Source organism: Mobula hypostoma, chromosome 5 (assembly GCF_963921235.1).
Source record: "Mobula hypostoma chromosome 5, sMobHyp1.1, whole genome shotgun sequence".
Classification (NCBI taxonomy): Eukaryota; Metazoa; Chordata; class Chondrichthyes; order Myliobatiformes; family Myliobatidae; genus Mobula; species Mobula hypostoma.
The window spans coordinates 32,047,952-32,064,581 of record NC_086101.1 but is presented as its reverse complement, the minus strand read 5'-3'; the positions used below and the strand labels follow the sequence as shown (position 1 = coordinate 32,064,581).

At 51.7% G+C, this 16,630-nt stretch overlaps 1 protein-coding gene across 1 annotated transcript; it reads right to left on the bottom strand.

The window, feature by feature from the left end:
• Nucleotides 1-2,592: 2,592 nt before the first annotated feature.
• On the bottom strand, nt 2,593-11,922 carry LOC134346733 (proteasome subunit beta type-9-like). Its single transcript, XM_063048307.1, has 6 exons — nt 11,620-11,922; nt 8,057-8,124; nt 6,504-6,635; nt 5,261-5,390; nt 4,538-4,679; nt 2,593-3,069 (listed from the first exon to the last, which is right to left on the bottom strand). Exons 1-6 carry the CDS (start codon nt 11,671-11,673, stop codon nt 2,942-2,944), a joined length of 654 nt encoding a protein of 217 aa, XP_062904377.1. The 5' UTR covers nt 11,674-11,922; the 3' UTR covers nt 2,593-2,941.
• Nucleotides 11,923-16,630: the final 4,708 nt, after the last annotated feature.

Sequence of the window (16,630 nt, the reverse complement as noted above, 5' to 3'; positions counted from 1 at the left end):
CGTCGACAGTTTATTCAGCTCCTGACCTGCCAAGTTCCTCTAGGATTCTGCGTGCGTTTGCTCAATATTCCCAGCATCTGCAGATATTTCTTGTGTTTATGTTAGGAGCATATCATTCCGTGTTCGGTCTCTATCATTGTCAGCACGCTCCCTTCACGCACCCGTGATTGTATTTACATGTGAACGCTGTTTATCTGATACTCCGTCCAGTGATGTTCCTGCAGCCAAGTTTTAAATTTCATCTGTGGATGTGACCATAAACAGAGAGCTGGAAAGTCAGAGTCTGTTCCCCAGAATGGACGTGTTAACACTGGTCGACATGGGTTTACCGTGTGTAGGAAAATGTTTAAAGGGGCGGGCAGGCAGACAGAGAGCGGTGGGTCGGTGGGTCGGTGGGTGGGTGGAATGCTGTCGGGTCTGTCGGGAACCAGATGTGACAGAACTGGTCAAGAGGCTGTTAGACAGGCATTTGGAAATGTGGAACATAGAAATCTACAGCACATCACAGGCCCTTCGGCCCACAATGTTGTGCCGACCATGTAACCTGCCCCAGAGACTACCGACAATTTCCCTGCCGCAGAGCCCTCTACTTTTTGAGATCCACATACCAATCTAGAGGCTCTTAAAAGACCCTGTTGTATCCACTTCCACCACCATCGCTGGCAGTGCATTCCATGCACCCATCTCTCTATGTGAAAAACTTACCCCTCACATCCCCTTGGTACCTACTTCCAAGCTCCTTAAAACTACACCCCCTCATGCTAGCCATTTCTGCCTTGGGGAAAAAGCCTCTGGCTATCCGCACGATCTTATACACCTCTATCAAGTCACCTCTCATTCTCGGTCGCTCCAAGGAGAAAAGGCCGAGTTCACTCAACCAATTCTCATAAGGCATGCTGCCCAATCCAGGCAATATCCTTGTAATTCTCCTCTGCACCCTTTCTATGGTTTCCACATCCTTCCTGTAGTGAGGTAACCAGAACTGAGCACAGTACTCCAAGTGGGGTCTGACCAGGGTCCTATATAGCTGCAACATTACCTCTCAGCTCCTAAATTCAATCCCATGGTTGATGAATGCCAATTTACCGTATGCCTTCTTAACCACAGAGTCAACCTGCGGAGCAGCTTTGAGCATCCTATGGATTCAGACCCCAAGATCCCTCTGATCCTCCACACTGCCAAGAGTCTTACCATTAATATTACATTCTGTCTTCAGATTTCACCCACCAAAATGAACCACCTCACACTTATCTGGGTTGAACTCCATCTGCCACTTCTCAGCCTAGTTCTGCATCCTATCAATGTCCTGCTGTAACCTCTGACAACCCTCCACACTATCCAAAACACCCCCAACCTTTGTATCATCAGCAAATTTACTAACCCATCCCTCCACTTCCTCATCCAAGTCATTTATAAAAATCACAAAGAGTAGGGGTCCCATAACAGATCCCTGAGGCACACCACTGGTCACCGACCTCCATGCAGAATACGAACCATCTACAACCACTCTTTGCCTTCTGTGGGCAAGCCAGTTCAGGATCCTTTGTATCTCGTAGGCTATACCACACCTCCTACAGGTTTTTACTCGATCTTTGTCTCCTTTATTTCTTGTACAACGTGTTGGATACTGTCCACATCTTAGCAGCAAAGCATCCACTATCTGGTAGCCCTTCCAGCCTTCATGGTTTTTCAACCACCAATTAGATGGCTTATTGTTCTTGAAGTCCCTGATCCCGGATCCCTGTATAGTTAGCTTGGCCCACTTTTCGAATTCGGCCGTCCACCAGTCTAACTCGAATTTGGGTGGTCTGCTCACCTCATCCTCCACCTTCTCCCCAAAGAAGTCGTAACCTCCACCAGGGACTCTCGGGGGTTTCCTTCGATCCCATGCCTCCTTACTTACTGAAGGAGCCTTGCATGGGGAACCTTATCAAGTGCCTTACTGAAATCCATATAAACTACATCCACTATTCTACCTTCATCAGTGTGTTTTGTTACATCCTCAAGGAATTCAATCAGGCTCATAAGGCATGACCTGCCCTTGACAAAGCCACGCTAACTATCCGTAATCAGATTATGTCTCTCCAAATGCTCATAGATCCTGCCTCTCAGGATCTTCTCCAACAATTTGCCCACCACTGAAGTCAGACTCACTGGTCTATAATTTCCTGGATCATTTCTACTCCCTTTCTTGAGCAAGGGAACAACATTTGCAACCCTTCAATCCTCCAGTACGTCTCCTGTCCCTATTCATGATGCAAAGACCATTGCAAGAGGCTCATCAATCTTCTCCCTCCCTTCCCACAGTACCCTGGGGTATATCTCATTCGGTCCCGGTGACTTATCTAATTTAATGCTCTTCAAAAGCTCCAGCACATCCTCTTTCTTAATGTCTATATGCTCAAGCGTTTCAGTCATTGGACTAATTGGTCAGGCACAAGATGATGGGCCGAAGGGCCAGTTCCCATGCTCTACTGTTCTGTGTTGGTGTTCCTTTCTCTGACTCAATCTGCACAGATTGAATAAAAACTGAAACTGCTGGGTGGTCCAACCTCCCAGTTCTGATCGTCTTCCCCAAGGTTCAGGCTGGTACAGGTTCAGCACTGAGGAATCGTTTATTATTGATTAAAGTAGCATACAGCCTGGCACTGTCCGTACCCTGTACCTCGGGTTTCCAGTCCAGGCTCTGCAGCGGCTCTGGGAGCTGTCACGGGGTGGCACGGGCTGGCACTGGGTCAGCGTGGTTTCCCCAGCGTGTGTGAGCAGGGACCGTGTTACTGAGGGTGGGTGTGGGTTATAACCGTGACCTCCCCCCACCCACTGAGACCTGCTCCACCCGTCGTTTCCCAGCCACGTCTCTGCCCCAAACAGCCACAGGTTTCCGGTAACAAAGCTCTGGAACACGGGGCCTACAGGTCAGGCGTCAGGCGACCACAGGGCGTCACTCGTCGTAGAAGCGAGGCATCTCGTTGGGCAGTATGACCTGGTGTTCGGTGCCCTTCTCCGTAATGGTGGTGAGGAAGATCACCCCCCCACTGGAGCCATCCCGGCTAATGGCCAAAGCAATGGCTGTATGAGAGAGAGAGAGAGAGAGAGAGAGAGAAACTACTGTTAGTGAGATCTCTGGGCAGTACACACGCCTACCAACACCCCAGGGGGAGGGAGAGGAATAAAGACCACCATTAATGAGGTCAGACGATGGAGAGTGGGGGAGTAGTGTGAGGCTACATCCACACTACGCCAGATAATTTTGAAAACGCCGGTTTCGAGTAAAAATGACTGGCGTACACACTAAGCATTTTTCAAAATATCTCTGTCCACACTAATACGGATATTTGGGCGAATCTCCTCTACTGGGCATGCGCAGGACACACAGAAAACAAACGAAGAGGAAACGGTATACTGAGTGCGCGTTTGTCCAGTTACAGAGTAGAAAAACTTTAAAGGAATTGCTCTTGGCTCTCGCGCAGGAGGACTTAAAACTAAAAAAAAAACAAATACTGGAGCGTATGGAGGCAACCGACGGGGAGTTCACGGACAGTATGACCCAGCGACGACGAACATTGAAAAACTGACTAACTCTGTTGCATTAATAAAGCACCTTGTTAAATGTATAGAATGTCTGCATCAGTGTTATCTTGTATTTCCATACAATGTTACATTAGGCTGTTACTATAGTCAGAGAAGTACTTGCATAAATAGGTAAACCACCTTCATACAAGCAAGGTCAGAAAACAGGGCAAAGTGAGTATATTTATTTATTCAGTAAGCTATGGGTCAAAGTATTTCGTGAGTACATTTCTAACTCTTCTGGCTTCAGTCTCGTTGCCGTCTGTTCTGAAATTGTTAGGTTCGCGAAGCGCAGAATCAAATATCGCTGTGATGATTGTAGGCTCTAGTATCAATTGTTTGGCAACAATAAAGTAATAATAATAATAATAAAGAAGGAGAAAACAATGAAATGCCGGGCTGCCGCCATCTGTCCCGGCACGTCATGACAGCGGTTTTAAAAAGCTCTGGTTACCCCGTACACACTGCAACGGATATTAGGCCTTTTCAGATTTATTCACTCTGGAGACCGTTTCTGAAAATCTCTGTTTTCAGGGGATGAAAATGCCGTTTTAGTGTGGACAGAGAGTCAAAAGGGAGAGAAAAAGCTTCGTTTTCAAAATTATCCGGCATAGTGTGGACATAGTATGAGAGAGAGGGAGGGAGAAAGTACAATCACCAGTGAGGTCAGACCTTGACACCCACCAACATACAGCCCACAACATTCACACCCACTCCAATCCAGGCACAGGCTCCAGCACAGAAAAAGGGAGAGAAAGAGGAAAGGAGAGAGGGAGAGAATGGGGGAGGGAGGAGGAGGGAATGGGGGAGGGAGGAGGAGGGAATGGGGGAAGGAGGAGGAGGGAATGGGGGAGGGAGGAGGAGGGAATGGGGGAAGGAGGAGGAGGGAATGGGGGAGGGAGGAGGAGAGAATGGGGGAGTGGATGGGAGACACCCACCACACCAATGTACACCCACCATCACTCACCATTAGTTACGAACTGTTTGCACTCGTCCCTGCTCATGCCAGCTCTGTAATTGGCGTCCACATATCCATAGATGTAGGTGCTCCCAGAGCCCCCGATTGCGCAGGGCTGCCTGACCAGCATCCCGCCCAGTGTGACGTACACCTGGGGGCCAGAACACAGGATCAGCACACCAGACCGGCACAGACCCCCCTCCCCTCAAACCAAGGTGACACGGCACTGCTCCCTGCAACTCCAGCACCTGGAGACCAGCACCAACACGATCAATTACGTCTCACGGCCCCGGGGAAGGAGACACCGAAAACTGCATACCCACAACAGGATGGGGGGGGGGAGGCATCAGCAGGAGGGATTGGGGATACACAGAACAAGGCTACACCCAGAGACAGACCGTGTGGAATTCTGCACTTTCATGAGCGAGGTACCAAGGAATGGACAGACCATTACATGGGTGGGGATATCCACAGACAGCTCGCGTTTACACAGGCAGGCTTAGCCAGGGATGATGGCATTAACAGGGTTTGCGTTACCCCACGACAGACTGGTTTACACAGGTGGGTGTAGCTGGGAACAGAATGCATTTACGTGGGAGGGTACCGATGTCAGAGTGCATTTACGTGGGTGGGGTTACATGGGGATAAACCATGTTTACCCAGGCAGGAGGTCCTGGGGATGGACCCCAGGCAGGGTATGGGGGACGGACTACACCCAGTGGCTGGGATTACCTGGCCCTGGTGACTGCGGTCCCACCCTGCCACGATGAGGTGTGCCAGCAGTTCTTCCTTGTACTTGTAGCAGATGTTCCTGACCATGGACGCAGCGGCTCGGACCCGGGGCTCCTCCTGCAGCTCCAGACTGGGGTAGGGAGGGCAATCTCATCAGTCAGATGGGAAACAGGCCCTTCGGCCCACCTGGTCCATGCCAGCCACCAACCAGACCCTTCCCACAGCCCCAATACCACCCACCCCCAATAAGACAATATGACATAGGAGCAGAATAGACCCTTCCAGTCCTTCGAGCCACACTGCCCACCAACCCCACTACCCTGCAATTAAATCCCAGCCTAATCACAGACCATTTACAATGACCAATTAACCCAGCAACTGGTACGTCTGGAAACCCACGTGGTCTCAGGGAAAAGTCCTAACAGGCGGGGGCAGGAATTGAACCCTGGTTGCTGGGGCTGTAAGCTATCGTGCTAATCACTACACTACCATGTCGGAGGTGGGGAGGGGAAGGATCAGAGGTGGAGGGAGGTGTGAGTGTGCGACCGGGATGGACAGATGGTGACAATACTGTTCAAGAGCAGGAGGCAGTGTCAGTGTGATCATCGATGGACAGGGGCGCAGTGCGTGGTTAGGGCAGGAGATGGAAAACCCCCCAGAGATATCGATGGAGCTGGGACCCTGTGGTACACCCAGACCCAGAGATGGGGGAAGAGGTCCTTCAGTATGAGAAGGTGCTCAGGCACACCAGTGTGTTGACTGAGGGAGCTTGGATCGAGACCTGCCAGTTTGGGACAGGGTGTTAGTGGTTGGTGGGCCAAGAGGAACAAAACACAGAAGATGGTGCAGGGCTTGTGAGGGGCTGGGAAATGCAGGGTAGAGGGTACTGGGCAGTGGAGTGGGGAGAGATCAAAGGGAAGCTCTGGGAGCATGAACGGGCTGGTGGAGTGGTTCCCACTGTACGTGGTGAGCACAGTGTGGGCTGTGAACAGGAGATACACAGGAGATGGACAACTCATGTCAACAGGCAGGGCAGTGACCCCCACCATAGTCAAAGCACCCACCCTCCATCGCATATCAGACATATCCCCATCCCAGTCTGGGCCATCCCTGTGCCTCCAACCCCAGACAGAAAACCTCCCTCCCAGCCTGCTGTCCCTGCTTGGACAGCACTCTCTCCACATGGACTTCCCCGACCCAGCCATCCCCCCTCCCCTACGTTCTAGGCGGTTGGACCAGGTACCTGTGCAGCTCCAGCTGGTAGGAAGTGATGTCGGCGATGGCCTGGGCGTCGGCCGCAGAGCCGGACAGAGCGCAGCAGATACGCTCGTACAAGGGCGACAACTTGTCCATCACACGATTAACCACCGCCTCCCTGGGGGCAGGGGAACACTATCAGTGACACAGTCTCAATCCCAAACCCCACCCTGTGGCATAAACCCCTCCCTGATACACTCCCATTCCCAAACCCCACCCTGCCGAACCATCCCCTCCCCGACACACTCCCACTTCCGCATCTCACCCTGCTGACCGCCTCTCTACTACACGCCTGGGACCCCACACTTCATCGTGCTGACCCCCTCACTGCCGGAACCCGGTCACTCCCTCACCCCATCCAGCTGACCGCCCCCCCACTCCGACACCCCATCGTACTGACCCCTCCCACTCCCTCACCCCATCATACTGACTCCTCCCACTCCCACACCCCATCATACTGACCCCTCCCACTCCCTCACCCCATCCAACTGACCCCTCCCACTCCCACACCCCATCCTACTGACCCCTCCCACTCCCTCACCCCATCCTACTGACCCCCTCCTACTCCGACACCCCATCCAACCGACCCCTCCCACTCCCACACCCCACCCTGCATACACTATCCCTTCAGCAATACACTGCCCGGGACCCTCTCCTCACACTCTGTACTATACCCTGTTGACCCACCTCACCTCCTCCCCCCCCCTCACTGACACACACCCTCTCCTTGAGTTGGCCAAGGACCCCTGTCCCTGCACTCGCTCAGAGCTGCAGCTCTGATCGGTGCTTGTTGCTGCTGGTGGGGACCCCTCCAAGTCAGCAGGTGTGGGCCCCAGGTCAGCGTCCGAGGGCGGGCCCCAGGCAGTGGCACACAGAGGGCTACTGACTCAGGACTCAGGCTCGGACACCCCCCACCCCCTTGGGGGCTCCTCCAGCATCTGGCAGGGGTGATTGCCCGTTCATCTCGCCGGTGTCCCTGGGGTCTTGCTGTTCCCCACGTCACACAGGAGTTACTGGTTCAGCAGCCACTCGGGGACAGGGGTTCAGATCCCACCCAGCCGGCCCAGAATTGTAAAATCTGGGGAGAGGCAGGATTCGCCATATCCGGATCAGCACTCAGACCGCCAAGGCAGAGAGAGCTGGGGGCCACCTGCTGGAAAACCGGACTGCTACAATCGGGAGCAATGGTTAGCAGCAACACGGTGGGCCGAAAGGCCTGTTTCTGTGCTGTCCAACCTCGTCATTAGGAGCTGGTGTCAGCGGTGCAACCGTGGAACAACACACTGGGATGTAGCTCCAAAATCAGGGCAGCAACTGCACACCCCACCCCAGTATGGGGGGGGAGGGAAGTCTCCAGACCAGACAATGTGGGTGATTACCACACCCTGGGGGCGATCAGTGCTGTGGTGTCCAAGTTCCTGAGCGAGTGACCAGCCCGACAGTGAGGGCACGGTGTCATGCGGGGAGGGGGCAGTGCCTGTTGCACGGTGTCAGACACGAGACGGTGTGGTCACAGGTTGACGGTCAGGACCAACCTACCCCGCCGAGACCCGGGAGTCCGAGGCGATCACAATTCCTCCACTGAACTCCACCGCCATTATCGTGGTCTACAGCAGAGAGAGAGACACACACACACATCAGACACACACGCTCATCTCTCCATCCATGGCCCACCTCCCACCACCGGCCTGCCCATCCCCTCCACCTTCACCACAAACCCTCACCTCCCTCCCTCCCTTGCCACCCAGACCCCCACCTACACAGAGCTCCCTGCCCACAGCCCAGCTCCCCACCCCCATCCCAGGGTAATCCCTTCTTCTTGTACTGGGGGGTGTGGGATTTCAGATGACACGTCCTCCTCAGACCGGGAGGGGTGTGGGGGGTGGTTAACAAGGGAGTTGTTGGTTGAGGGAGGGGGAACAGGCCTGTGAGGCAAGGGGAGGTGGTTGTTTCACATGGGGGGAGGATCCATGACATGGGACACTGGGCATGAAGTGGGGCTGGTATTCCCAGTGGTCCAAACCCTGTGCCCAGGGCTCGGAGATGGGCACAGGCTGATCCCACTGCTCACTCCTCCAGGGGTGACCCCCCCCCCACCCGACCGGGGAGATGTGTGGACTAGGGTGGGGGAGGGGTAAAGGTCTGGGGGGACTGGTGTTAGATATTAATTACAGACTGGACCCAAGCCCCATCCCATCACCCGAACACCCTGCCCCTACCCCACACCCAATGGTCACTCCACAACAGACTGTCACCTAGATCTCCAATTAGTAAACTGTCCCTGATCACACACCCCATCCCCCTCCCTCACTGTGATCGAACACCACACTCCACCCCCATGCCAACCCAATTCCCACACCCACACTACCCCAAGCTTCTCATCGACCCCAGTGTCTAGACCTCCCCGGACCCATTGCCACAGGGTGATGACTGGAGCCTCATAACCCCTCACCCCAAAGCCCCTCACCTGCTCCTCTGAGTGCAGTCCCCAAGAACCCACACCACCACACCCTCAGTGCACAAGCCAGGACCCCTCACCCAGAGGTGGGGAGAGGCAGGGGTGAGGGGGTGGAAGAAGGGTCGGGAGGTGAGACAGAGGTGAGGGGAAGGAGAGACAATGGGGCAGAAGGGAGAGGTGAGGGGGAAGGGTGCACAAGGGAGAGGGAGAGCCGATGGGTCAGGGAGAGGTGATGGGGGAAGAGATGGAGAGGGAGGGGCAAGGGAGGGAGAGACGAGAGTGAGGGATTGAGGGAGAGGTGTAGGGTAGGTGAGGCCAGGGGGGAGATTACGGAGTGGCGGAGTGGATAGGGAGGAGTGGGGGAGAGGTGGGGTGAGGAAAGAGAGGTGAGGGATGAGGTAGAGCCAAGGGATCGGGGAGAGTATTGGAGTAGGGGAGAGATGAAGGTTGGGGGAGAGCTGATGGGTGGCAGTGAGTGAGCTGAGGGGTGGAGGGAGTCGATGGTGAATGGGGAGGGTGTAGGGAGAGACAGAGGAGTTTGAGAGGGAATAGTGGAGGGTATGGTTTAGGGGAGAGGGAGAAGTGGAAGGGAAAAAGGGGACATGGGAATGGGGATGAGGAGGGGGATAGAGAAGAGGCAAAGGTGATGGTGAAGATTGGAGAAATTGGTTGGGGGTGAGAAATGTAAGTGATGGTAAAGGATGGGGAAGGTGTGGTGAGGAGTGGGGAGAAGTGAGGGATGGGGCAGGAAAGTTTGGGAGGAGGAGGTGAAAGCAAAGAGGGGAAGGAGAGGTGTGGGAGGAATGCATGTGGAAAGGTGAGGGGGAAGGCAGGGAGAGGGTGAGGGTGAGATGAGGGTGGGAGGGAAGCGGAGGTGGGTGAGGGGAGGGGCAGGTGGAGGGAAGCAGAGGTGAGGAACAACAGAGAGTGTGAGCTGGGATGGGGAGGAGGGTGTTGAAGGATGTGGAGGGAGAGGTGAGGAATATAACACACATAAAATGCCAGAGGAACTCAGCAGGTCAGGCAGCATCTATGAGGAGGGAAAAACAGTCGACGTTTCGGGCTGAAACCCTTCATTCAGTCCTGATGAAAGGTCTCAGCCTGAAATGTCAACAATTTATTCACATGCCCACATGCTGTCTGACCTGCTGAGTTCTTCCAGTTTTTGTGGATGTTGCTCTGGATTTCCAGCATCTGCAGAATCGTTTGTGTTTACGATTTAACTCAGTGTTATGTTTGGCTCATTCTGAGACAACCCAGACTCCTCTAACTGGGGAGAGGGGAACTTACTCCCAGGTATACCTGTCCACACTGGAATTTTGGAAGTTTTCATTTAGGTCACCATTCCTTCTCCCAATATCAGGACCCAGTATCTCCACAAAAAACAAAGCCATTCAGTGAACCCATGTGGTGAATCTTCACTGCACCACCCCGGTGTCTAGGACATCAGTCCCAGATAACCATCACAAACTGTCCACACTGTGGTCTCACAGAGACCCTACTTACTACAGAATGACCTGTCCACACTGTGGTCTCACTCAGACCCTGGACTTACTACAGAGTGACCTGTCCACACTGTGGTCTCACACAGACCCTGGACTTACTACAGAGTGACCTGTCCACACTGTGGTCTCACACAGACCCTGGACTTACTACAGAGTGACCTGTCCTCACTGTGGTCTCACCCAGACCCTGGACACTTACTACAGAGTGACCTGTCCACACTGTGGTCTCACTCAGACCCTGGACACTTACTACAGAGTGACCTGTCCACACTGTGGTCTCACTCAGACCCTGGACTTACTACAGAGTGACCTGTCCTCACTGTCGTCTCACCCAGACCCTGGACACTTACTACAGAGTGACCTGTCCTCACTGTGGTCTCACTCAGACCCTGGACACTTACTACAGAGTAACCTGTCCACACTGTGGTCTCACTCAGACCCTGGACTTACTACAGAGTGACCTGTCCACACTGTGGTCTCACCGAGATGTGGGGGTAAATGCGCCATTCGGGTAGACTTGGGGGAATCGAGCTGATGTGAGCTAGGGATCGTGGGGAGCGAACCGGGTAAGATGTTGGGTCTAGATGTGAGCAGACTGCATTCCCGCCACACCGCCTGGGGCAGGCCACTCGGCCTTCCAAATCCGATTTTTCTTTCTTCTCCTCCCATCAAGTCCCGAGATGTCACCCCTCACCCCAACACGGGGCAATTTTCAGCGACTGATTCCGCACGTCTTCGGGACGTGGGAGGAAACCGGAGCTCCGGGTGAGATCCACGCATCACCGGGAGAGCGCGCAAACTTCAGACGGACAGCGTCCGAACTCGGGATGGAATCGGGACCCCGGCGCTGGGGGACGGCACCAGTGCCGCAGGTCACCGCCGCCAGTATATGGGAATCCTTCCCTCAACAGCAGGGAACTTCCACCGCCCGTTTTCCTCCCGAGAGCAGGAGGCAGACCTCGCCCCGCCGGCTCGGTGCCGGACCCTGCCACTGGTAGCTTCCCCAACATCGCTTCCCCCGTGGTTTCAACCCCTCTAGGTCTCACATACACCCCCGGGTCCCCAGCACAGCCCCACTCCACCGGGTCCCGCCCAGTATCGCCGATCTCCGCGCGGCACCGGGGCTCACTAACACCTACCCCGGTGGTAACTGGCACGGTAGAACCGCCGATGAGTCCCGATGTCGTCTGCATCTCGCTGTGGGCCGTCTACTCTCTCCCGTGGGCCGTCTACTCTCTCCCGTCCGCCGTCTGGGGCAGTGTCCGGCACAGAAGTGAAACAGAAAGTACAGCCGGAACGGGACAGGAGGGTACAGAGCACCGCCCCACACACCCCCACCCTGATCCCGATCCACAGCAGGACGGCAGGATGACACCCCGAGTCTCGGAAAGGGGTTGAGGGGTTCCCAGGCTTTGAAACTGGACAAGAGTCCCCCAAAACTGCGGCTGCTTCCAGCCAATCAGCGAGGGCAGCGCCCAGCGTCACTTGTTGTCGGGTAGATCCCGAATCTGCACTTTGCTGCGGAGAGCACCTGCAGGTGCCACGCAAAACGGGGAGCACCTGTAGGTGGCGCCAGGGACCGGGCACGGGGTACAATTATCAGCGGCCGATTACCCGATTGACCCCTGGAGAGACTTCGGCCCAGCATGTCTGTGTCCTCCATAATGGGATCCATCTAATTCCACCTGCCTGCACGTTCCGTATCCCTCCACTCCCTGCCTGTTCACGAGTCTGTCCGATGCCTCTGTCCTATTTGCCTCGCTGGCAGCACATTCGGGGACCCATCACTTTCTGTGGAAAAACAACCGGCCCACATATCTCCTTTAAACTTTGTCTCTCGCACTTTAAACCTGTGCCCTCTAGTGTTTGACCTTTCACCCCGGGAAACAGACTCTGACTGTCTGACCCCTCTCCTTCCCTCACCTCTCTGTCGCTCCACTCGCCACCTCCTTACTTCTTCATTTCCTTCACCTCTCCACCCCCTTACCTGCACATTTGCAGATATTTCTAACCTCTCCCTACTTCAATCTGAGGCCCCCGGACTGTTTTAAGAAGACCACTAACATCCCTGTAGCTGAGAAATAACAAGTAATGTAATAAAGTCTACAGCTAGTGCCTTTGACATTCACTATCTTGAAGTGCTTCAAGAGCCATGTCAAAGCGTTCATTAACTCCAGCCTCCCAGAGAAACTCGACCCACTGCAATTGCTGCATGCCGAAAAGGGTCTTTGGCAGATGTCACATCCCCAGCCCGGCACTCATCCCTGGAGCACCTGGACAGAGAAAGCACCAACGTCAGACTATTGTTCACTGACTGCTATACGGTAGGTTCCAGTTAATTGGGACACGTGGGGACCAGTACACCTTGGCCCAATTAAACAGCTGTCCCAATTAGCCGACATTTCATGGAGATAGTTAAAAGGTATAAAAAAAAGACAAGCTACCATTTAACTGAGTATCAATTTGTGAATTTAAATGCAAAACAGAACAAATTAGGACACTACCAATAACTCTACAGTACTATCAATTTGTGTACTAGTGCCTAATAGTTATCAATGAAGGAATTTATCGGCCATGGTCTTTTGGCTCATATTGGTTCGTATTCTGCTTGGAGGTCAGTAACCAGTGGTGTTCTGCAGGAATCTGCTCTGGATCCCCTCTTCTTTGTGATTTTTATAAATGACCTGGATGAGGAAGTAGAAGGGTGGGTTAGTAAGTTTACTGATGACACAAAGGTTGGAGGTGTTGTGGATAGTGTGGAGGGCTGTCAGAGGTTACAGCGAGATGATAGGATGCAGAACTGGGCTGAGAGGTGACAGCTGGACTTCAACCCAGATAAGTGTGAAGTGGTTTATTTTGGTAGGTCCAATTTGAAGACAGAATATAATATAAATGGTAAGACTCCTGGCAGTGTGGAGGATCTGAGAGATCTTGAGGTCCATGTCAATAGGACACTCAAAGCTGCTGCACAGGTTGACAGTGTTGTTGAGAAGGCGTACGGTGTGTTGGCCTTCATCAACCGCAGGACTGAGTTCAAGAGCCATGAGGTAATGTTACATCTATATAAGACCTTAGTTAGACCCCACTTGGAGTACTGTGCTCAGTTCTGGTCACCTCACTACACGGAGGATGTGGAAACTATAGAAAGGGTGCAGAGGAGATTTACAAGGATGTTGCCTGGATTGGAGGGTGTACCTTATGAGAATAGGTTAAGTGTACCTGTCCTTTTCTCCTTGGAGCGATGGAGGATGAGAGGTGACCTGACAGAGGTGTGTAAGATGATGAGAGGCATTGAACGGGTGGATAGCCAGAGGCTTTTTCCCCAGGGCTGAAATAGCTAACATGAGGGGGTATAGTTTTAAGGTACTAGGAAGTAGGTACAGAAGGGATATCAGGGGTGAGTTTTTCACTCAGAGAGTGGTGAGTGCGTGGAATGTTCTGCCGGTGGCAGTGGTGGAAGCGGATACAATAGGGTCTTTTAAGAGCCTCTTAGATAGATATATGGAGTTTAGAAAACTAGAGGGCTATGTGGTAGGGAAATTCTAGGCAGTCTCTAGAGTAGGTTACATGGTCAGCACAACATTGTGGGCCAAAGAGCCCGTAATGTGCTGTAGATTTCCATGTTCTATGTTCTATTGCTGTAAATGAACAAAATTAGTACAGCACCAAGTGAGTCTGTGTACAAGAAGGGCCAGAGCTTCCTCTACTTCCTGAGGAGACAGAGGTCCTTCGGAGTATGAAGGCCTCTCCTTCAAATGTTCCAGCAGCCTGTTGTCACCAATACAATCTTGTATGCCATTGTGTGCTGGGTTAATGGCATCAACACGGGTGAGGCCAACAGGCTGAATAAACAGATTAGACAGGCTGGCTCTGTTATAGGAGTCAAACTGGACACTCTGGAGGCTGTGGTAGAACAAAGGACCCTATGGAAAATCCTGACAATGCTGGACAATGTTTCTCACCCTCTGCATGCCACCTTGGCTGAACAGAGGAGCACTTTCAGTAACAGGCAAAGACAACTGTGCTGCTACATGAGGTCATTCTTACCCTCGACCATGAGGATCTATAATGAGTCAACCTGTAGCTGGGGAAGTGAAGAAAGACTCCTCCTGCAAGACTGTTATTAACCTCTGTTTAAGTTCTGTTTACCACATCCTGCTATTGCAAACACCCTGTGGAATACTACCATCACTTCCTATCTGGACGGTGTGAATGTGCACCCATTACTGTATAATATAATGGTAATTCTTGAACTACCAGCTGATCAGTGTGAACTTGGAAATCTGGATAATCTTGTAATCTTTCACTTGTAAATCTTGTACACTTTATTCTCAAAATAACTTTTTTATTCTTTGCTACTTCTCTTCTAATATTTGTATATGCGCACTTGTAATGCAACTATGACATTGTAATTTCCTTTGTGATCAATAAAGTGTCTTATCTATCTATCTAGTGCAGATAATGGAGTGTGTTCATTCAATGCTTTAGACCATTGCATTCTCTAAATCTTCATTTTTATTGAACTTTCAATATGATTGTCCATACTTTTGTAATTCTTAATTTCTTTTAATTTGCATCCTTGGCCTTTTCTGGCACCTCCATTCTGAATGTTTGAAACTGCAGTGAGCAAAACAGTTCTGAATTCTCCTACTGCTTATTTCTTGCCATCTGTCAGTGACAAAAATCACTGCTATTTAAACATACAGCGCCTATAAGAAGTATCCATTCCCCCCTCCCTGGAAGTTTTTATGTTTTATTGTTTTACAAGATTGAATCACAAGGATTTAATTTTGAATTTTTTTGACAATGAACAACAGAAAGAGATTCTTTTGTGTCAAGATGAAAACAGGTTTCTACAAAGTGATCTAAGTTAATTACAAGTACAAAACACAAAATAATTGATTGCATAAGTATTCATATAATGACACATCACTGGTGCAGCCAATTGGTTTTAGAAATCACATAATTAACGAAATGGAGATCACTTATGTGCAGTCAAGGAGTTTCAATTGATTGTAGTAAAAATATATCCGGAAGGTCCAACTGCTGGTGAGTCAGTATCCTGGCAAAAACTACACCATGAAGACAAAAGAACACTCCAAGCAGCTCTGTGAAAAAGGGCATGCAGGTACAGCAGGCGGTGAAAAAGGCGAATGGTATGCTGGCATTTATAGCGAGAGGATTCGAGTTCAGGAGCAGGGAGGTACTACTGCAGTTGTACAAGGCCTTGGTGAGACCACACCTGGAGTATTGTGTGCAGTTTTGGTCCCCTAATCTGAGGAAAGACATCCTTGCCATAGAGGGAGTACAAAGAAGGTTCACCAGATTGATTCCTGGGATGGCAGGACTTTCATATGAAGAAAGACTGGATGAACTGGGCTTGTACTCGTTGGAATTTAGAAGATTGAGGGGGGATCTGATTGAAACGTATAAGATCCTAAAGGGATTGGACAGGCTAGATGCAGGAAAATTGTTCCTGATGTTGGGGAAGTCCAGAACGAGGGGCCACAGTTTGAGGATAGAGGGGAAGCCTTTTAGGACCGAGATTAGGAAAAACTTCTTCACACAGAGAGTGGTGAATCTGTGGAATTCTCTGCCACAGGAAACTGTTGAGGCCAGTTCATTGGCTATATTTAAGAGGGAGTTAGATATGGCCCTTGTGGCTATGGGGGTCAGGGGGTATGGAGGGAAGGCTGGGGCGGGGTTCTGAGTTGGATGATCAGCCATGATCATAATAAATGGCAGTGCAGGCTCGAAGGGCCGAATGGCCTACTCCTGCACCTATTTTCTATGTTTCTATGTTATTGTAAAGCACAAGTCAGGAGATGGATACAAGGAAATGTTCAAGTCACTGAATATTCCTCGGAGTACAATTAAGGCAATCATCAAGAAATGGGAAGAATATGGCACTGCTGTAAATCTGCCCAGAGCAGGCCATCCTTAAAAACTGAGTGACCATGCAAGAAGGGGACTAGTGAGGGAGGCCACCAAGAGACCTATGACACCCCTGGAGGAGTTACAAGCTTCAGTGACTGAGATGGAAGAGAATGCACAGACAACTGTTGCCTAGGTACTTCACCAGTCACAGTTTTATGGGAGAGTGGCAAAGAGAAAGCCATTGTTGAAAAAAACCTACTTGAAATCTTGGCT

What these genes read in the sequence shown, in the direction of transcription:
- LOC134346733 (XM_063048307.1), bottom strand. Translation starts at nt 11,673, where the DNA reads ATGCAGACGACATCGGGACTCATCGGCGGTTCTACCGTGCCAGTTACC. An exon ending in GACTCCCGGGTCTCGGCGGG is followed by an intron (nt 6,636 to 8,056) that starts GTAGGTTGGTCC and finishes CCCTGCCCCCAG; the next exon opens with GGAGGCGGTGGTTAATCGTG. An exon ending in TACCAGCTGGAGCTGCACAG is followed by an intron (nt 5,391 to 6,503) that starts GTACCTGGTCCA and finishes TCCCTACCCCAG; the next exon opens with TCTGGAGCTGCAGGAGGAGC.